The following is a 22,705-nucleotide window of genomic DNA, read 5'->3' as shown; positions in this document are numbered from 1 at the left end:
CAAATATAGCTATATATGTGTTTGAAGTGACCATCTAAACTGTGAACTGACTCAAATGAGTGGGGGATTATGTTATAGGGAGCCCACTAGAGAAGATGACACAGGCTTAGTTTATAGCCAATTGAAAGGCTTTATTCCATCCAATTGGCTGGGACTACACTCAGATATTTGGGACCTAAGCATAGTCTGGAGCATTTAGAGCAAGGGGTTTTTAAAGGCAAAACCCACATCTTGGTATCTATTCTGCTGTTGCCACCAGGGGAGGTTTTGTACAAACAAGTAGTTTAACAGATGCAAAGATAAGCAGTTAGCCTGAGAAGGAGTTTTGCACAAGCAGGCAGTTTAACAGAAGCTAAGGTAAGTTACATGGGGCATCTTGAACTAGAGTTTCTACAATAGAGTTAGGTAAATTTTCCATGGGAGTCTCCATCAAGGAGATCAAATTCTACTTAAATCTGAAATGACCTCAGCAAGAATACAAGAAGGAGAAACCTCTGCACTGTCTTGCCCTGACATAATTACAGTAATGTAGAAATTGGAGAAAGCTAGATCTTTTTATCTTGTATTGCTGAGATATAAACTACTGCTAAAGACTCTTCTGCCAGTAGAAGAGACAGAGCTTACCCATGGTATATGGGTATATGCCACATTCCATGTAAGGAGTACCAGAACAGTTCATAGGTAGGATTGATTTGGGACAGAAGTGTTTTTTTCTTTCTTCTTGTTTTTATTTTCCTGGTGTTTGAGAATCCAGAGCCTCACACATGCTCAGCATGGCCTTTACCACTGAACTATATTCCTGGCTTCTACCAACTTGTCTCTACAGAAAGAGATGCAAATTCTGAGAATGCTATCAAAAAACTGAAACGTAAGACCTTAAAGCAATGAGGACCTTCAAATTGCATTTCTTCAATCAAGGAACATGCTTACATCACATAATTTCTACAATGAACAGAGAGATGCTCTTTTAGAAATACCAGTTTAATAGAGATTAAAAACAGGCATTTCAAATATTGTGTAAAGCAGAAGATAAAGACATGAAGAGCTGACTTATACTTATATGCTTAAGCAAGGCTGATGGAGAGGCCACACAGAGATTCCACTGTTTTGTGGGTGGATATTTTAGAGAAGGATGGGAACACTTGTTATGCTATTCCCCCACTCCATCTCTTCAACTTTGTTTTCACTATTTGATGGTCACAGGGATGCAAAACCAAGTTTTGGAGGATGGATGATTATGACAGAAGTCACTGTAAATGTATTTTAAAATTTTGTGTCAGAATTCCCGATGGCCCAGTGAGCAGGTTGTACCTTCATTCTACTTAATAAAACTGGGACAAATAACAAAAATAGCTGTATTTTCTAAAGGAATTTAAAAACTAAATATTTACTACCTGTGTGCATATATGTCTTTGTGTGTGTGTATGAGGTATGTGCATGTGAAGGCAGTATCCATACAGGCCAGAGGAGTTGGATGCCCCTGGAGCTGGAGTTACAGTGGTTGTGAGCCACTTGATATGGGTGCTGAAAATTAAACTTGGTTCCTCTAGAAGAACAGTATGTTCTATTAACTACTGAGCCATCTCTTCATCCCACAGCTATATTTTCTGTGGGTAAAAATGGCCTGTTGCTGCTTGTTATGTATGTAACCCTACTTTACTGTAGTACCTTGCCAATTCCTCAGCTGATCCTGTTTCCTCAGACTGGGAGTCTCTGAGGCTTCATCCAGAATGAATCTCCACTGAACTGCTGCTAAAAGCCTAAAAGCTTAACCAGGTTCTAGTTCCTGGTTTTCACGCCTTATATACCTTTCTGCTTTCTGCCATCATTTCCTGGGACTAAAGGCATATGTCATCATGCCTGGCTGTTTCCAGTGTGGCTTTGAACTCAGAGATCCAGATGGACCTCTGCCTTCCAAGTGATAGGACTGAAGGTGTGTGTGCCACCATTTTCTGGCCTCTATGTCTATCTAGTGTCTGTTCTGTTCTCTGATCCCAGATAAGTTTATTAAGGTGCACAATATATTGGGAGACACAATATCATCACACTCTACCTTTAATAGGAATGGATTGAGGCTGAGTGTTTGCTAGTCTAATATTTTTCACTGAAATCTAGTCCTGAACAGTAGTTGGTTTCTTTTTTGGAGGAGGGAGGATTGCTGGGAACCAAACCCAGGGCCTGGTGCATTCCAGACAAAGACTCTACCACTGAGCTAAATCCTCATGTCTCTGCACAGTGGTTGAACCTCAGGTGACTACTACTAAAAGGGGGAGACCTTAACTGTGAATAGAAGAATGGATAGTAAATGGGGATAAAGGAAGGAATAAATGGGTTCTATTATGTTTTGGATTGGGGGCTTAAGAGAACACTGGGGTTGGGGATTTAGCTCAGTGGTAGAGCACTTTCCTAGCAAGTGCAAGGCCCTGGGTTCGGTCCTCAGCTCTAAAGAGAGAGAGAGAGAGAGAGAGAGAGAGAGAGAGAGAGAGAGAGAGAGAGAGAGAGAGAGAGAGAGAGAGAGGAGAGAGAGAGAGAACACTGAGATGGATGACTGGACAATAAGAACTTTATTAAAAGTTATTAAAGCCATGGACACACAGACAGAGCAGGCAACATAGTACTAGATACTCCGATGAGAGTTCAGGCCCAGTGCTAGAGATGGACACTGTGGTAGGGTATCTGGAGAGGATCAGGCCCTGATGGCAGAGGAGGGACCCTCTTCTTATTTATACCTTTTAAGGATGGTGTGGGGGACCAGCCCCACAATTATTTACCCCAGGGACTCTTGAGGAATAAGGAATAAGAGACTTAGTTAGAAATAGAGGGGAGAGAAACAGAGAGAAAACACGGGACAGACTCAGATGGGCCTGGATCCTTATCCACTGGCCCTGACTGTCTGTGCCCTAGGGTATTTATAGAAATGCCAAGGGTGGAGCAAAAGACCTTCCCCCAGCACAGCCAAGTACAGACCATCTCAGACACCTGCACTAAGGCCCATGATCCAATCACCCCTTCTATACAGACCTGCTGGGTAAGCACTAGGAAACCTGAAAATGGGCTCCCACAGGATGGGATGAGGTTCTTTGATTTCTAGGAGGAACTAGTGTGACATAACCTTAACATCAATACTCTTTGATGCTAACTCTCTCCAGTGCAGTGTACCAGTGAGGTGCATGTTGGTATCTGTGAGATGGGGAGAGCTGCTGTAAAGCAGAGGCTAGATTCTAACATTACCTTTATAGGTTCTAAGATGGAGAAAACCTGTAGTATCCTAACAGCCTGAGAGGTTTGGAGCAAGGGATGATATCGTCTTTATTTAACTGTACCAGAAAAGATGAAGTCATCTGTTTCTGAGACCACCCATAGGATCAAATGTGAACCTGTAAACTGGAGTGGGTACAGATTCTCTCACCATCCACACTGGCCCCAGCATCCTAAAAGGAACTCTAAGGTACAGAAGCCCCAAGATGAGGAAAGAAATTTAATCACTATCAAAAACAGAGGTAATACTTCAACATTACTCAAGAAAGATTAATTATCCTCCCTAAACACACACACACACACACACACACACACACACACACACACACACACACACAGAGTAGTTGGGGGGAGGGAACCTCTGTAGCAGGCTGTATCCTGACAGGAAAAATTGGAGAACACATGGAATAACCTGCCAGGTTATTCCTGGGTTGAAAGCCCCAGGACAGTTAAAACTCCACCCTTCTCCTGTGATCTGGAATCTGCTGCTTCCAGTTTATTCTGGGACTGAGCTGTGGTCTAACCATCTAGACATACAAGCAGTATGGCCCATTCTGTGCCCCAAGTTCACTGACAAGGAAGAGAGCAGCCCTTCCTGTTTAAACTTAATTTTTAAAGTTCTAAAATGCCCACCGCACAATTTACTGGCTTACTCATTTTAGGTATAAAGTCCAGTAAGATTAAGTGCATCCACATTGTGTGTACTTTTGAGAACTCTACCTTGCAAAATGAAAAGTCTGTCAAACAATTTTCAACCCTGGACCCCCAGCCTCTGTCTACTCCATTTTATGCTTATATATTTGACTACTGAGCACTAATGAAAACTTTTAATGTTTCCCTTAGTCTGAATACATTTGTGTGTTGTCCGTGAACACACAAATGTTGTCTACCTGCCTCTAGGAAATAGCTTTAGACTGTTTTAAGTGGCAAGCTACCATTTAAAACTCCTGGGGAAAACTGCAAGCGCTGTCCAGGGTCCTGCTCTCTGACAAAGGCAACCCAGCTGGGGCCACCTGCTCCTCAGGGGCATCCCCACTCTTTCCAAGTGCTCCTTCTGAATCTAGAGACTCAAGGCAGCAGCAAACCTGCCAGTGACTGGCTCTCCTCTCGCCAGAAGCAGGCCGTGCCCCTCCCTCTCTGAGCTTCCCTTCCACAAGGGCTGCGGTTTGCTCAAGGCTTGTGAGCCACCTCCACAGCCCTGCCCTTGGCCACCTCCAGGTAGGCTCTGCTCTACAGGCCCTCCTGGCTAGTTACTCCCTACTCCCCTCCAGGCTCAGCTTTGACAGTGCTCCCAGGGCAGAGCTTAAACTGTTCTAACTTGCAGACACAGAGGCCTTGCAGGCCATCCAATTTCCAGCCATCCTTGCCAAGTGGCCTTCAGAGCTTTCCCACTCAATACCAAGGAGCCACACGTGATACCATGCAGAAAAAAAATGCTTGGCTGAGCCCTTCCTGAATTCTTGTCTGCCATGTCATGAGTTATTAAGATAGGGTCTCATAACTTTTTTTGAGACAGGTTTTCTCTGTATAATAGTCCTGACTGTCCTGAACTCACTTTGTAGACCAGGCTGGCCTTGAGCTCACAGCGATCCATCTGCCTCTGCCTCCCAGGTGCTGGGATTAAGGGCATGCACCACCACCTGGCCCCACTCACCATATAACTCTTGGTGGCTTGGAACTCAGACCAGGTTGAACTTGAACCTAGAGATCCACCTACTTCTGCTTCCCAAATGTTGAGGGTTAAAGGCATGCACCACTACACCTGGCTCACTACACCTGGCTCCAGATCGCTAAATGGTTGGGGTTTTTTGTTTGTTTTGCATGCCACAGTTCTGGGATGGTTCTACAGCTTTATTAAATAACTCCTAACAATCTTTCAATCAAATGAATCTTTTTAGTTTTAACCCCAAAAGCCTTATGTCCTTTTTAAATTAGCCTTTTTTTTTTTTTTTTTTTTTTAAATCAGGAGGCTACAGGATATTCATTGCAGAATTGCATTCCCACATCTACTGGAACTAGTGACTCAACTAAGAAGTTATTTAAATCCTCACATCCTCACTCCTAGGGAGCCTCACCCCAATATTCTTTATTGAATCTAGAAATCTACATTTAAAGATAGACACAAGTGACTGACATTGGCAGTACTCAGTACACATGTGGATGCCATTCTAATAGGACAAGCTAGAGCACAGCTATGAACTAAGCCAGGGTTGTGGGAATGTGAAGGGAAATTGAGGCTCATGAATCTTCTCTAGTGCTGTGCTGCCGAGTTTGTCAAGTCCTCCTCTCTCCACCCCCACCATTTGAGAAGAGGAAACCTCAGCTGAGAAAATGCATTCATAAGATGAGACTGTAGGCAAGCCTGTTGGGCATTTTTCTTAGTGATTGATGGGAGAAAGCCCAGTGGATTGTGGGTAGGGCCATCCCTGGGCTGGTAGTCCTGAGTTCTATAAGAAAGCAGGTTGAGCAAGCCATGTTGAGCCAAGTCAGTAAGGAGAACCCTTCCATTGCCTCTACATCAGCTCCTGACTTCAGGTTTCTGCCCTATGTTGAGCTCATGCCCTTACTACTTTTGATGGTGAGCCATTCATTATAAACCCTTTCCCTCCAAGTTGCTTTTGGTCATGGTGTTCCATTGCAGCAATAGTAGCCCTAAATAAGACAAGTCCCATCATCAAGTTCATTTCTCTACTTCTTCCAAAGTTTTTAAGCTCCATAGCCAATAAAAACATTTGACACAGCATTTTGTGGGTTTTGCTTTATTTTCTCAACACCCGTGTGAAATACAACAAACATTTTACAGAGAAGTGTGTAACCTATCCCTACTGGAAATGCAATTCAGTATCTCTGGATATAGGCAAGTATTTCATATATGTTAAAGACCATGCCATTGAAGATGTTTTTTAATTTTTAAAGGCACATCAGGTTCTTCAGAAATACTTCCACCAGCGCTCACTTTCTGTGTTGTAATAGTGTGGCTTAATCACCAATTGTGGGTTGTTAGTTCTTACATCATTCACAAATTTCTTGATTTTCTCTCCAAGAATTTCCTTGTTGTCCAACCTGAGAAAAATAAAAGAACATCTTTTCTACCTTCTGGAACTTCAAGAGAGGAAACAAAAACAAAACAGAATGGTTTCTTTGCTAAAGTGGGAATTTAACATTGGTGGGGAGTAGGAATGAGAGAGATGTTGAAGGAGATGCAGCAAAGTGAAGTGGCATATAGAGAAAATTACAATTAACAAGGGCCCCTGGGAGCCTTTTTCTAGTGAGAATAGGCAACACATTCCTGTTTATTGTACTGGGCACTGTGTCAGCTCCAAGTCTAACAGAGCCTCATAATAACCCTGTGAACAAATATTTTTCAATTTATCCATTTTACAAGTGAGACTTGTATGCAGGGATATTAGAGAATATCCCGAGTTGAACAGAGGTGGGGCCAGAATTCGAACTGAGGTAGTCTGGTTCCAGACCAATCTACCCAATGTAGCAGGTTGATTCTGAGGACATCAATAAAAGAATGGGTACCTAAATCCATCAACACAGGACATGTGCCATCTGAGGAGCAACTGAAAACTTACGCTAAAAATTTTATTTTGCATGTTGGAGACCTCAAGACTGTACATAAATTCTTAATTGTGTCATAATTGAGAGCATTCTTCATTAAGTTCATTTGTATCAAACTTTGGTTGCCAGAAAAAAGACTTAAGAGATCCTGACAGCAAACGGGGGTTAATCCACAGTTTTCCAGTCTATAGGGTGGAGAGACAAAAATAAAAATGAGTTTATTCCATGACATAGATCAAGCACTTAAGAGATCTGTAAGCTTTGAAAGATAATTTTAGAAATTAAATAGACACATGAATATAGCTAGAGTAAATTCAAGGACTATAGGAACTTACATAATTAGAGAGTTATGAGTTAAACATACCTTTTCTGACATGAATTATAATTGATAACTACAAGTCCATGGACTTATGCAAGCATAATACTATAAAACAGCTGAATTCAATTTGTGTGTGTGTGTGTGTGTGTGTGTGTGTGTGTGTGTGTCATGTGCCATGGTTTATGTGAGGTCAGAGGACACCTTTATGGAATATATTCTCTACCTCTGAAGCCTTGAGGGATTACAGGGATGAAACTCTGGTTGCACGATGTGGTAAGCCCCTTTACTTACTGAACCATCTCACCAGCCCCAAGAAGTTAAAATCTTGATTTCAAGATAAACTAAAATATATCAACAGAAATAGATTTTTGAAACTTAGTACTGAGTGCTTAAAACACAAGAAATAATAAAGCTTCAAGCATAGTGTCACTTATGTGAACACGCATCCAGGGTTAGGTGTCTTTTTATTTTATTTTTTATCATATATACAGTGTTCTGCATGCAGGAATACCTGCACGCCAGAAGGGGGCACCAGTTCTCATTACAGATGGTTGTGAGCCATCATGTGGTGGCTGGGTATTGAACTGAGGACCTCTGGAAGAGCAGGTCATGCTCTTAACCCCTGAGCCATCTCTGCAGCCCCAGAGATAGGTATCTTAATCAGGGTTCCTATTGCTGTGATAAAACACCATGAACAAAAACAATTTAAAGAGGAAAGGGATTTTTTTTTTTTTTTTTTTTTTTTTTTTTTTTTTTTTTGGTTTTTTCGAGACAGGGTTTCTCTGTGTAGCTTTGCGCCTTTCCTGGAACTCACTTGGTAGTCCAGGCTGGCCTCGAACTCACAGAGATCCTCCTGGTTCTGCCTCCCGAGTGCTGGGATTAAAGGCGTGTGCCACCACCGCCCGGCAAGGAAAGGGATTTTTCATCTTAAATTTCCACATCACACTAAAGGAAGTCAGGGCAGGAACTCAAGGCCAGAAATGGGGCAGGAACTGAACAAAGCAGAAGCTGTGGAAGAATGCTGCCTACCAGCTTGCTCTCCATAGCTTGCTTGCTTTTCTGTACAAGCCAGGGTCACGTGTCCAGGGATGGTACCACCCACAATAGGTTGAGCCCTCCAATATCAATCATTAATAAAAAAAAATAAGATTCAGTGGTTAAGAGCACTGGCTGCTCTTCCAGAGGACCCAGGGTTCAATTCCCAGCACCCATATGCTACAATTGTCTATAACTCCAATTCTAAGAGATCCAACATCCTCACAACATGCACACATGCAGGCAAAACACAAATGCACATACAAGTAAATTATATGTATAAATAAATGTGTATATGTGTGTGTGTGTGTGTGTGTGTGTGTGTGTATGAAAATGCCCAACAAACTTGCCTATAGGCCTATCTGATGGAGACCATTTTCTCAGTAGAGGTTCCTCTTTACAGATAATTCTAGCTTGTGCCAAGTTAATAAAATACACAAATGAAAACACCACCAACCAGGATGGTGGATAATAATTCTTGCTATGCAAGCATTGGGATCCTATTTCTAATCTCCAGAACTCACATAAAAAAAAGCCAAGCATGTAACTCCAGGACTATAAAGCATAGAGACAGGAAGATTTCTGGGGCTGTTCACTAGCTGCTAGCCTAGCTCCAGCTTCAGTGAGAGACTGTCTCTAGGAAATAAGGTAGAGGTTGATGTCTTCCATTGGTCTCCAAGCACTTGTAACACACACACACACACACACACACACACACACACACACACACACACACAAAGAAATTACACCTTTTGTAAGGATAGCCATAATATTTTTTTTGTTTTTTTGGTTTGGGTTTTGGTTTTTCTAGACAGGGTTTCTCTGTGTAACTTTGGAGCCTGTCTTGGAACTTGCTTTGTAGACCAAGCTGGCCTTGAACTCAGATATGTCTACCTCTGCCTCCTGAGTGCTGGGATTAAAGGTGTGCACCACCACAGCCTGGCCCTTAATTTTTTTACCATACATTTCAAACTCACTCCCCTGCCTCCAGATCAGAAGAGAGATAATTAGATCAACCAACCATCTAATCAAGAACCCTTACTCAAGCCAATAATAATGAAGGAATTGACAAAATAACTGAAACACAACCTTCTGCACATGACAGTCTCTCAACCAACTTATTTGAATTTCACTTTCACCTCCTGTTTACCTGGTCATAGAATAATTTCATGGTTATATTAAGTGCTGAGCATATAAAACTGTTTCAAAGTTGCTGCCCACATGGAAATCACACTAGTATGATTACATTAAAAGCAAAATGCAATGTGGGAAAAAGACAGACTGATTATAACACAAGGTACAGGAATCACAGCAAGTACACCTTAAGACAGAAAACACTGAGACAGAGCTATCAGTAATTCATTCTCTTACAGTCACTTTACAATTAGGTTCCTAGGTACACTCCTATAACCACAACACTAGGAATGGCAATGGAAGGTGGGTTATAGTAAATTTCAGGCCAGCCAAGACTACATAGTGAGATCCTGTCTCAAAGCAAAAATCCCACACTGTGTATAAAATAATTGTGCAGGAAAAAGCTAATGCAGTAATTTGAGGGAAAACTGTAGCCTTATATACCTGTGATAGGAAAGAAAAGCAAAATGTATGATCAGTACCCCACTCAAGAATTTTGAAAAGTAATGGTAAAATAAACCTATGGGAAGGTGTTATAGATCTAAAGATGAAAGAAGTATCATCAATGTTACATTCTTTGAAAAAGAATGAAACAAAATACAAAAGATCAAATTGCCAGTATTAGAGAAAAATATCAGTATAGATTTAGAATTTTAGCAGATAAAATATTGAAAATTTGCCAATAAGTTACACAAGTTAGGTAAAATGGATAAAATATATCAAAAAGAACTCACTACTGAAAATCCAAACATAAATTTTTAAATTTAGATCTAGAACCAAAATAATGTAAACATAAAATTAGTTTTGCCAGAAATTTTATTAAATTCAAAGAATTGTAGTCTTAGAAAATTTCTCAAGAAACAAAAGGGATAAATATTTTTAGCTAATTTTATGAAATTAGTGTAATCTAAACAAAATTTAATGAGAACTGCATAAGAAATTAGAACCTAATCTTTTATAAGCAGAGATGTTGAAATGTGTATTTTAAATAAATCTTAGCCAAGTTGATTTTAGCTCCAAAAATATAAGGATTTGGTTCTAATATAAAAATTTGGAAAGTACCAAGAGAGAATGAAAGCCAAAATTATCTTGAAGAGAAAGACAGGAAGACTCATTTTAGCAGGTACCAGAGCTCACTGCAAAGTTGTATTCATCACAGTGCACTACTGAGTGAAAGCCTGACTTATGGACAAGCTGTCCCTGACAAGCAGGGATGAGAGAAAAAAATCATTAAAATCCTGCTTGAAAAAAGAGTATGTATAGAAAAACACTAGATTGGCTCCTACTGCTAGTCATTTTAAACATGTATTGTGTATGTGTGCATGGGTGGAGGTGTGTGCATGCTACAGTGCTCAGACCATGTGTGGTGGTCAGAGGAAAACTTTTAAGAATTGTTTCTTTCCTACAGCTTGGGTTCTGTGGGTTCTAACAATTGAACTCAGGTCCTTGGCAGCAGGTGTCTTACACACTGAGCCAGTTCACTAGCCCTCCAACTTGATTTTTTAAAATTCAATTAAAGACCCCAATGCTTCAAATTTGTGTTTGAGATTTAAGTATTTGGCATTTCTGTTTCCTGCCCATAAAGCATAATCTTTGACTCAGATCAAAGAAGTGAAGCAAATCTCAATGTCAACTAAGATATTGAACAATCTGGAATTGAAAGAACACAAGCATATAGAAAGGATGAGATATTACAAGCTCCTTAAGAACTTTGCCTTCTACAGAAAAAGTCTTCAGTTTAATATGAAAAAGTAATTCAAGGACAATTGGGATATCTGAACAATGGAAGACCCAAATCAGGTACTATTTAATATTTACCTATCTGAGGTACTGAGAAAAACAAAAGGGTGAAATGAAGATCTATAGCAAAGTACATACAAAATACAGGCCCATATATTTGAAATTCAGATCCTTATTTCTCAGAGTAACTTACATTCTAGCACCATTTACTTTTCACTCCCTCACAAAATCACCTTTATCTTCACCAACAAGACCTCATTTTTATCATGGAAAACTGAACTTACCCTAGCCTCTGAATGTGGCAGTTTGGATCTTTTAAAGCTTCACACAAAATATGCAGGCCAGCATCCTCTAAGTTGTTGTTCCCAAGGTCTAGGCTCCACAGGTTTGGGTTATTCACAATAACAGGAGCCAGATCCAGACAACCGTCACTGGTGAGAATACAGCCCATCAGCCTACAAATACATTAAAGGAGGAAAGAGTTATTGAGCAGCAAAGCTGAATTAAGTTCTTCTAGGAGAGTTGTCCAGGCAGTTAAACCTTTTTTCCATGTATTAATACAACCCAGGACACACCTGAGATGGCTGAATTACCAGTAGAAACAGAAGGAATTTCTTAATGAGCAGAAGAAACCAGTGTGTGAACAGTTGTCTCCCATAAACAATGCTTCCAAAGTCAATAGTATGTTAATTTTTCTCCATTTTTAAAAATTTTCCCCAATTTTAAAAGATTTTTATATGTATTGGTGTTTTGCCTACATGCATGTGTACAATATGCACTCCCTGTATTCAGGGAATCCAGAAAACTGCTGGATCCTCCCAGTACTGGAGTATGGACAGTTGTGAACTCCAGTGGGAGTGCTGGCTTTAAACTCTGGTCCTCTATCAGAGTGGCCAGTGTTCTTAAACTTTGAGACATCTCTCCAGGCATTAGTAATTTTTAAAACATTTATAAACTTTCTCAAGAAGTCTTTACGTCTGTAGGACTTCAGTTTATGTTTTTGAAATAAGTTTGGAGGTCTTGGGGTATAATAGGTCAATTGTAAAGCCCCTAGGTTCAATCTACTATTACTGCTGCTTCTCTCTCCCTCCCCCTCTCCCTCTCTCCTCTCCCTCCCCCCTTCCCTCCCCCCCACATATTCAGACACAAAGCAAATCTCAACAGACACAAAAATATTGGAAAAACTCTGTTTTATAGGATCACCATGGGTTAAAGTTAGTTCAACAACAACACCTACTCCAGAAAGCCTATAAACTCATGGAAACTGAAAAATGGTCAACTGAATAACCACTGGGTCAAGGAAGAAATAAAGACATCTTAGATTTCAATGAAAATAAATGCTCAACATACCCAAACTTACAGAACACCATGGAAGCAGTGCTAAGGGGAAAGTTCATAGCACTAAATGCCTACATCAAGAATTTGGAGAAATCTCTAACAGCACTCCTGAAAACTCTAGAACAAAAAGTAAACTCAGGGGGAGTAGATAGCAAGAAATAAACTCAGGACTGACATCCACAAAATAAAAACAAAGAAAACAATACAAAGAATCAATGAAACAGAGTTCTTTGAGAAAAGTCAACAAGATAGATAAACCCTTATCCAAACTAACTAAAAGGCAGGGAAAGAATATCCAAATTAGAATTAGAAATGAAAAGGTAGACATAATAGCCACTGAGGAAATCCAGAGAGTCATTAGGTCAAACTTCAAAACCATATACTCCACAAAATTGGAAAATCTAAGAGAAATCGACAATTTTTTGATAGGTACCACATACCAAAACTAAATCAAGACCAGAAAACCAATTGAAATAGACCTATTGCCCCTACAGAAATAGAAGCAGACATTAAAAGTCCCCCCCAACCCCCCCCCCCAGGGCCAGATAGTTTCAGTGCAGAATTCTACCAGAATTTCAAAGAATAGGTAATACCAATACTCCCCAAATTGTTTTATACAATAGAAACAGAAGGAACATTGCCAAATACTTTTTATGGGGTCACAGTTACCCTGATACCCAAACCACACAAGGATGCAACAAAGAAAGAGAATTATGAACGTTGATTCAAAAATACTCAAAATACTGGCAAACTGAATCCAAGAACACACAAAAAAAATCATCCACCATGTTCAGGTAGGCTTCATCCCAGAGATGCAGGGATGGTTCAACATATAAAAATCAATGTAACCCACTATATAAACAAACCAAAAGAAAAAAAAACCACATGATCATCTCATTAGATGCTGGAAAAGCCTTTAACAAAATCCTACATCCCTACACATAATAAAAGCATATACAACAAGCTGATATCCAATATCAAATTAAATGCAGAGAAACTTGGTGATTCCACTAAAATCATGAACAAGACAAGGCTGTCCACTTTCTCCATATCTATTCAGTATAATACTTGAGTTCTAGCTAGAACAATAAAACAAAAGGAGATCAAGGGATACAAATTGGAAAGGAAGAAATCAAACCTTCACTATTTGCAGATGATATGATAGTATACATAAGTGATCCCAAAAATTCTATCAGGGAACTCCTACAGCTGATAAACACCTTCAGTAATGTGGTAGGATACAAAATTAACTCAAAAAATCACTATTCCTCCTATATACAAATGATAAATGGGTTGAGAAAGAAATCAGAGAAACATCACCCTTTACAATAGCCACAAATACAAAATATCTTGCGGTAACTAACCAAACAAGTGAAAGACCTGCATGACAAGAACTTTAAGTCTTTGAAGAAAGAAATTGAAGGTATCAGAAAATGGAATGATCTCCCATGCTCTTGGATAGGTAGGATTAACATAGTAAAAATGGCAGTCTTACCAAAAGCTATCTACAGATTCAATGCAATCTCCATAAAAATCCCAACACAATTCTTCACAGACCTGGAAAGAACAATACTCAACTTCATATGGAAAAACAAAAAACCCAGGATAGCTAAAACAGTCCTGTACAATAAAGGAACTTCCTGTGGTATCACCATCCCTGACTTATATAGCTCTACTATAGAGCCACAGTAATAAAAACAGCTTGGTATTGACATTAAAAACAGACACGTGAATCAATGGAATCGAATCAAAGACCCTGACATAAATCTATACACCTATGAACACCTAATTTTTGACAACCCCAAACTGTGTAATGAAAAAAATAAAGCATCTTCAACAAAGGTGCTGGCATAACTGGATGTCAACATGGAGAAGAATTCAAATAGATTCATACCTATCGCCCTGCACAAAACTCAAGTTTAAGTGGAACAAAGACCTCAACATAAATACAGTTACATTGAACCTGACAGAAGAGAAAGTGGGAAGTGTCCTTGAATGCATTGGTACAGAAAACTACTTCCTGAATATAACACCAGTAGCACAGACACTGAGAACAACAATAAATGGGACCTCCTGAAACTGAAAAGCTTCTCTAAGGCAAAGGACACTGTCAGTAAGACAAAATGGCAGCCTATAGAATAGGAAAAGATCTTCACCAACCCCACATCTGACAGAGGTCTGATCTCCAAATATATAAAGAACTCAAGAAACTAGACATCAAAATGTAAAATAATCCAATTTTAAAAAATGGGGTACAGATTTAAACAGAATTCTCAATAGAAGAATCCTTAGTCATCATGGAAATGCACATCAGAACGACTCTGAGATACCATCTTATACCTGTCAGAATGGCTAGGATCAAAAACACTGATGACAGCTTATGTTGGAGAGGATGTGAGGAACACTCTTCCATTGCTGGTGGGAGTGAAAACTTGTACAGCCACTTTGGAAATCAGTATGGTGGTTTCTCAGAAAACTGGGAATCAGTCTACCTCAAGACCCAGCAATATCACTCTTGGGCATATACACAAAGGATGCTCAATCATACCACAAGGACTGTTGCTGAACTATGTTCACAGCAGCATTATTTGTAAAAGCCAGAAGCTGGAAACAACCTAAATGCCCCTAAACTTAAGGATGGATAAGGAAAATACAGTACATTTTCACAATGGAGTATTACTCAGCTGTAACACAACAACAAAACAAACAAAACAAAAACTATGACCTCATAAAATTTGCAGGCAAATGGATGGAAATAGAAAACATCATTCTGAGTGAGGTAACCCAGACCCAGAAAGACACAAACATGGTATATACTCACTCATAGATGGATATTAGGAGTAAGGTATAGGATAACCAACCTACAATCCACAGCACCAGAGGGGCTAGACAACAAGTAAGGCCCAAAGAGGGAGGCATGGATTTCCCTGGGTAGGAAAGAGAAATAGAAGAGATCTCCTGGGGAAATTAGGGGCAAGAGCAGGGGCATGGAAGGATGGGAACCTGAGGGAGCAGTTTGGGCCAGCTGGGTGTGGGAAGTGGGTCGGGGGTGTGGAACAGAAGGGGAGAATAACGAAAAAGACATCTTGATGAGGGCATTTTGGGATTAGGGAGAACCCTGGTGCCAGAGAAACCCCCAGAAATCCACAAGGATAAACCCAGCTAAGACACCTAGCAATAGTGGAGAGGGTGTCTGAACTGGCCATCCACTGTAATCAGATTGGTGACTACCCTAATTGTCATCAGATACTCTTATCGAGTAACTGATGGAAGCAGATGTAGAAATCCACAGGCAAGCACTGGGCTGAGCTCTGAGAGTCTTGCTGACAAAAAGGAGAGATTGTCTGAGCCAGGGGGATCATGATGGGGAGAACCCACAGAGACAGCTGACTTGAGCTTGTAGGAGCTCATGGACTCTGGAGCAACAGTTAAGGAGCCTGCATGGGACTGATCTGGGCATATGTGTGACAGTTGTGTAGCTTGGTCTGTTTGTAAGGTTCCTAGCAGTGAGATCAGGACCAGTTGCTGGCATTTAGCTGGTTTTTGGGAACCTGTTCCCCATGCTTGCCCAGCCTTCATGCAGGGAGAGGAGCTAGGTCCTACCTCAACTTGATATGCCCATGGGAGGCCTGCCCCTTTCTGAATGGAGATGGGGGAGCAGTAGATGGGGAGAGGGGAGAGAAAGGAGGAGGGGCAGACTAAGGCCAGTATGTAAAACAAATGGAAAAATGTTAAATAAAATACTTTTTTGTGGGAACCTTCCAATTTCACACTATAACAGTTTTCATTATTCAGTTCAGTTAGGACAATTCTTCTGGGTATGTCAAGAAGCTTAAGCTAATAGTTTAAGAAATGCTGGGTTTATGGGGCTAAAAGATGGCTCCGTGATTAAGAGCACTGTTTGCTCTTCCAGAGGACCTGGGTTCATTTTCTGGCACCCACATGGATGCTCACAGTTGTCTAACTCCAGTTCTAGGGCTCAAACATCCTCTCTTATTGTTCATGGATGCCGGGCATACATGTGGAACACAAACATACATGCAGGCAAAACATCCATACACATAAAATGAAAATAAATGCTGGATTTAAATGTCTAAGAACTTAATCATGAGAAGATCTCCTAGGGAAGTAGGCTGAGATTGCTGACACCTCAGTCCTATTTTACTTTGCACTTAATATTTACATGATGAAGTATTAAATATCCCAAGTCATTAAAGTAATTTATGGAATGATTTAAAGTAGTTAAGGATTTCTGGAATAGTACCAAGAAAAAAGGAAATCTCAGTCATAAAACACACACACACACACACACACACACACACACACACACACACACACACACACACACGCCATGCAAGTGCTTGCATACTTGCTCACAAAAAGAACTTAGGAATGAAAATGGCTGTGTAAAACTGGACTTTAGGGCAATGAAGTGGTTATCTCCCTGTATCCAGTGCTCAAGAAACAGAAGGAAAAGATGGTGACTTTTAAGATAGCCTGGCTACACAGTGAGACCCTGTCTCAAAACTTTTCAGGCAGTTTTTTATTTTAGTTAACAGGAAAGGGCCTCATGAGAAGGGAGGTAGAGATTTTAGGAGAGGTCAGAAAGGAACCAGAAGGCAGAGACTAACCAGGGGAGGCAAGGAAACTAACTAGAGAAGGATAGGGCATTTGGGAGGTCAATGGGGGCAAGGAAACAAATGAAAACAGAATAGAATGGTACATACATATCAAGGCAACCCCATTACTTTGTATGGGAATCTAAAATTTTAACTTAAAAAGTTAATGTAGGATTAAAAAGAATATATAAATTATAATCTCAAGAAAAAAATTTAAAAATATCCCCTTCTATTTTCTTTGGATACTGACCTAACAGGAAAATTACTTTAAATATAACCTGAGGGATGGAAAGATGGTTCAGTTGTTAAAAGCACAGGCTGCTCTTCTAAAGGACCTGGTTCAATTACCAGCATCCGAATGGAGACTCACAACTGTCTTTGACTCCAGTCCCAGGGAATCTAGAACCTTCTGGCTTTTGTGGGTACCAGGCATGCATATAGTACACACATATTTATGCAGGCAAAACATCCATACATATAAAACCATAAAATGATAATTTAAAAAATTAAATACCTTTTGAAAACAAACTTGAAAGGAAACTAGTAGAAAAATTTTAGCTTTGTAGATATAGCTGATAAACAGATCTACTAGGGCACAATCAAAACTAAAATGGCTCCTATTCAGTCTGATGCCAATGGACCCTTTACCCAAGGGAAGCAGATCATGGGGGCCATAGTAACTGTGGGTTTCACTTTTGGTTTCAATCAAACAGGCTTCTTTAGCTCATCTCCAACAGAATTAGAGAAAAGTCAGGTCTATCCTCTTTCTCTGATATTCATATATCACTCAGTTCTTCCTTTCATCTTTTTCCTGCCCTCCAAGACAGCTCCTAGTTAAAAGCACACAACAATAGAGTCACAGAAAACCTACTCCAACTCCTGAATAGTGCAGGTTGGCTGCTGAAGGATGTGACACAAAAGCTTGATCCCACTGTCCTGAAGCTTGTTTGATCCCAGGTCCAGATGTATCAAACTCCTGTTGTTCAGAAGAGCATCGGAGAGAAACTTACTACCAACCGAAGTCACACAGCAACACCTCAACCTACAGGGAAGCACAGTATGAGGAAAGAAGAAGTCAGTATCAACCACCCAGAAAAGGTCCCATATCTGCTCAATACTCCTCAGATCCGACCTCTTTTTGCCAGCCTGTCCCACATGAGGCACTCATGTCTGCATCAAACTGTTACAAACTGGGTTTATGTTCTTCAGAGCCAATCCCAATGATTGTCTCTGTTTCCAGTTTTCAGAAACAGGGTCTCAACTCTGCAGCAGAGCTGGCCTACTCATTGTAGTGCAGCCTGGGTTTGAAACTCAGTAATTCTCCTGCTCAGTCTCCCTAGTTCTAAGATTACAGGTATGAATCACCACAATTGGCTCAGCTTTTCATAGTATTAATCAAATGGTGATCTATTTTCCTAAAAAAGCACACAGAACTCTTGCAGAAGTAGTTACATGGATTAGAGAGGCAGTTATGAGAGTGCAATAGGAATAAGCTAAGTATTCTTTCTTTGTATTTACTAGTGGCATTTAAATTGTTTTTCATTTTTCTTTATTAAGAAATTTTCTACTCACTCTACATACTACCCACAGATCCCACCTCCTCCTTCCTCCCACCCCCCAGCCCTCTCTCCCAAGCCATCCCACATTCCCACATCCCCCAAATCAAGGTCTCCCAAGGGGAGTCAGCAGAGCCCAGCACACCCAGCCTAGGCAGGTCCAAGCCCATTCCCACTGCACCAAGGCTGCGCAAGGCATCATAACACAGGCACCGGATTCCCACAAGTCTGCCCATGCACCAGGGATGGATCCTGATCCCCCTGCCTGGGTGCCCCCCAAACAGTTCAAGCCAAACAACCATCTTCCATATCCAGAGGGCCTAGTCCAGTCCCATGGGGGCTCCATAGCCACTACTAGTGGCATTTTTAATCAAAAGACATGTTGTACCATTAATAATTTTGGTATGACATGCCTTATATATGGGGATAAATTAAGTATAACCATTGCAACAAAATTAATTTAGAAAAACTTAAAATGTAAATATTAAATTCAGAATAAATTGGAATAATTTAACATGTAAATGCTAAAAAGTAAAAAAAAATATGGGATGACAAAATTACATTTCAAAAAGGTATTTCTAGTTATGATAAAAATGTCAGGATTCATGAGGCAGAATGACTTGCAAAAAAAATTAAACATCTGGGCTGGGTTAAGGTAGTACATGCCTATAATCCCAGCACTTGGGAGGCTGAAACAGGACAATTGCCAAATTCAGGACTAGCCTAGATTACATAGCAAGTTCAACACTAGCCCAAGCAACACTAGACCATCTCTTAAAAACTATTTCAAAATTTAATAATTTGTAAATTATCATAATGGAAGTTAGAAGTAAAGAAACAAGTTAGGAAAATTATCTGTAGTATGTAAAAGTAATCATACGTGATAATAATCAAGTATGACATTTTTAATAGAAAATACCTAGAAGAAACTGGAGCCTTTGAAGAAGCAATTCCTAGAATATGAAAAGCCCTACATATCTGCAAACATGCTCAAAGTCATTTAAAAGTTGTGTTCTTAAAGATTTTATTTTAATAGTGTATATATGCATATGCATATGTAAACACATATGTATATGCATTCATTATAAACTATGTTGTATTGGGAAGGTGGCAGCAAACACTCACACAAGGCTCTGGAGAGTACACTGTGGATATCTCAAGGCATCACTGAGAAGCTCTATCCCTTCATCTTCCAAGATGTTGTCTGCCAAACATAAGTGTGTCAGTCTCTTGCTTTTGGTGATAGCCAAGGAAAGAGCCTCACACACAGCTTTTGTGATGCCACAGCTTGCTAAGCTGAAGGGAAAACAGATGAGAAAAGACAGATTCATCAGTTTCCAAACATTTTGCCTTACTTCGGGAGGAAATTACCTGATGCTTATACTGTTCACTTTTCCTGTAGAATTATCCTCAACAGACATTTAAATTGTGAATTCCATTGTATCTAGGTACAGGAGAGAATGAAACAAAACTGGAGAAATCTAGAAGAGTATGAACATAAAGTAAAAAGAAAAATAATTTAAAAATCCAAGTTAAACATGAAAAGGTGGGGCTGGAGAAATAGCTCAGTTGGGAAGTTTCTGCCAAACAAGCATGAGGATCCCTGATCATCAGCACCATGTTAACAGCCGAGTATGTTAGCATGTAGTTATAAACCCAGTTCAGGGAGGGTGGAGATGGGCAGATCCCTGGGGCCTGTGCTGGCCAGCAAGACTATCCTATTTGGTAAGTTCCAGGCTAATGAAAGATTGTCTCAAAAAATAAGGTAGATGACTCCCAAGGAACAATACCCAAGGCTGACTGACCTCTTGGGTATCATCCGAGTTGACCTACACACACACACACACACACACACACACACACACACACAAATTTATATATAGTACCTATGCAAACACAAGTATTGAAAATGCCTCCCCATGTAACACATACATATAGGCACACACATACACACACAGACAGAGAGAAAGAGAGAGAGACAAAGAGAGAAACAGAGAGAGGAACAGAGAGAGACAGAGAGACAGACAGAGAGACAGACAGAGAGACAGACAGAGAGACAGACAGAGAGACAGACAGAGAGACAGACAGAGAGAGAGACAGAGAGACAGAGAGAGAGACAGAGAGAGAGACAGAGAGAGAGACAGAGAGAGACAGAGAGAGAGAGAGAGAGGGAGAGAGACAGAGACAGAGACAGAGACAGAGACAGAGACAGAGAGACAAACATGGAAGACGGGAACATCTGCTCATCTAACTTAGTATTGCATGCTCACCATGTTCAAGATTCTGGGTTTAATCCCAGGATCAAAAGAAAAGAGAAAAGAGTACAGGAAGAACTCTGAAGATCATTCAGGAATGATAAACATGCCAGCTAACGTTAAGCCACATATTCCTATCCAGTTCATAGGTTATAAGCAAACCAACTCACGACAGTCTCTCTAGGTGACAGTTGGGGTTTTCTAAAGTCTGACACAATGACTTCACTCCGTCGTTTGACAGATTGTTGGTGGACAGATTCAGAAATACCAGGCTCTTGTTGCTCTTGAGAGCCTCTGCTAGTTTTAGACAACGGTATACATTCAGGTCACAGGATTCCAGCCTGGAAAGCAACACAGAAAAAAGGAAATGACACATTTTGGAGAATTACAACCTCTGTTCACTCAGCTAGAGGGTGGCAGTCTCCCACTTTTGGAGATCTTGGCTGAGCATTCAGCTTCCCTACATAAAACAAAAATATTTAAGTGAGACTGGAGAGGAAACATCTTTCCCATCGCCCAAGGCCTTAAAAATATAAAAGAAACTGCTTTAAATCCACTAAATGGTTTTTTTATTTTCATCAAGAGTAGAGGAATTTCCTCTACCTACAACTTAGAAGGCAGAGGATGACTGCTGTGGTGGTGCTGTGCACTGACTTCTAGAGCAAAAGTGAACCACAAGTCAGGGGCCAGAGTTGTGCCTCCCATGGGTTTGATTCATGAGTCAACCCACATTTTTTTTATTCATTTTTCATACCAACCACAAATCCCCCTCTCATCCCTCCTCCCACTACCCCCAGCCTTCCCACCCCCATTCCCTTCTCTGACAAGGTAAGGCCTCCCATGGGGTGTCAGCAAAGCCAAATCCATTCAGTTGAGGCAGGACCAAGCCCCTCCCCACTGCATCAAGGCTGAGCAAGGCATCCCACCATCAGGAATGGGCTCCAAAAAGCCAGGTCATGCACCAGGACTAGATCCTGATCCCACTGCCAGGGGGCCCCTTGAACAGACCAAGCTACACAACTGTCTCCTGTATGCCGAGGGCCTAGTCTGGTCCCATGCAGGCTCTACAGCTGTCAGTCTAGAGTCCGCAAGTTCCCACAAGCTTCAACCCACATTCTCTAAAGGACCTAATTTTGTTTTAATATTGAAAACTTTATTGTAGAAGGACTTGTACATAAAAAGAAACATCACCCAGTGAGGATAGTGATACCCAAAGTCTATACATCTCAGTGAACTTCCAGAGTTAGAATAGGACTTGATTTTTGTGAATGAAAACAAGGGGATACTGCTCAGTTGGCAGAGCGCTTGCCTAGCATGCACAAAGCCATGGGTTCTATTCACACCACCGCATTATAAAAACAATGAAAAAAAAATCAAAAATAAAATTGCTTCTAAAAGAGAAAGTGCATGTGGGGTTCTTTTAAATTCCTGCACAGAAGCCTATATAGAGACAACATGGCTGTGTGCCCAGGTATGTGTAAGAGTCAGGTGACAGCATTCCAGGCATGCCCTTTATTTTGTTCCCTTTTTTTTTTTTTTAAAGCAGGGCCTACATTCCTAGCCTTTAAGTAGTCTCTTAACTCAGTGACAAGGTTCCCTTCATCAAAAGTCAGGGTTTGTATCAATAGGAACAGGAGCAGCTCTGTGTCATCCTACCTTTTGTCACTGTGACAAAATAACTAACAACTACATGGAGTAAAATTTATTTTGCTTGTGATTTCAAAAGATTCAGTCCATCATGGCAAGGAGGGGGTGGGCAGAGGCCTAATGTGGTGGCCAGGAAGGAAGGGGAGGGAGAAAGGAGGGAAGAAGGGGAGAGAAAAAGAAGAGGGAAAGAGGGACACATTATGTAGCTTTGTTTGGCCTGGAACCCTCTATGTTGGC

The 22,705-nt window shown here is 40.6% G+C and overlaps 1 protein-coding gene across 1 annotated transcript in view; it reads right to left on the bottom strand.

Moving 5' to 3' along the window:
* Nucleotides 1–6,005: 6,005 nt before the first annotated feature.
* Nucleotides 6,006–22,705, bottom strand: part of Nlrp14 (NLR family pyrin domain containing 14) — a 57,558-nt gene continuing 40,858 nt past the window's right edge. The window contains exons 7-12 of the mRNA XM_076561894.1: nucleotides 20,992–21,162; nucleotides 19,692–19,862; nucleotides 17,882–18,052; nucleotides 11,338–11,508; nucleotides 6,840–7,010; nucleotides 6,006–6,321 (exon numbers count right to left, since the gene is read on the bottom strand). Of these exons, the coding sequence (XP_076418009.1) occupies nucleotides 6,189–6,321; nucleotides 6,840–7,010; nucleotides 11,338–11,508; nucleotides 17,882–18,052; nucleotides 19,692–19,862; nucleotides 20,992–21,162 (988 nt within the window). The 3' untranslated portion in view covers nucleotides 6,006–6,188. The remainder of the gene's footprint in view (nucleotides 6,322–6,839; nucleotides 7,011–11,337; nucleotides 11,509–17,881; nucleotides 18,053–19,691; nucleotides 19,863–20,991; nucleotides 21,163–22,705) is intronic.

The sequence above is a fragment of the Peromyscus maniculatus genome, chromosome 1, assembly GCF_049852395.1.
Source record: "Peromyscus maniculatus bairdii isolate BWxNUB_F1_BW_parent chromosome 1, HU_Pman_BW_mat_3.1, whole genome shotgun sequence".
Classification (NCBI taxonomy): domain Eukaryota; kingdom Metazoa; phylum Chordata; class Mammalia; order Rodentia; family Cricetidae; genus Peromyscus; species Peromyscus maniculatus.
The sequence above is the reverse complement of the archived record's forward strand: the minus strand, read 5'-3'. Positions and strand labels throughout refer to the sequence as shown.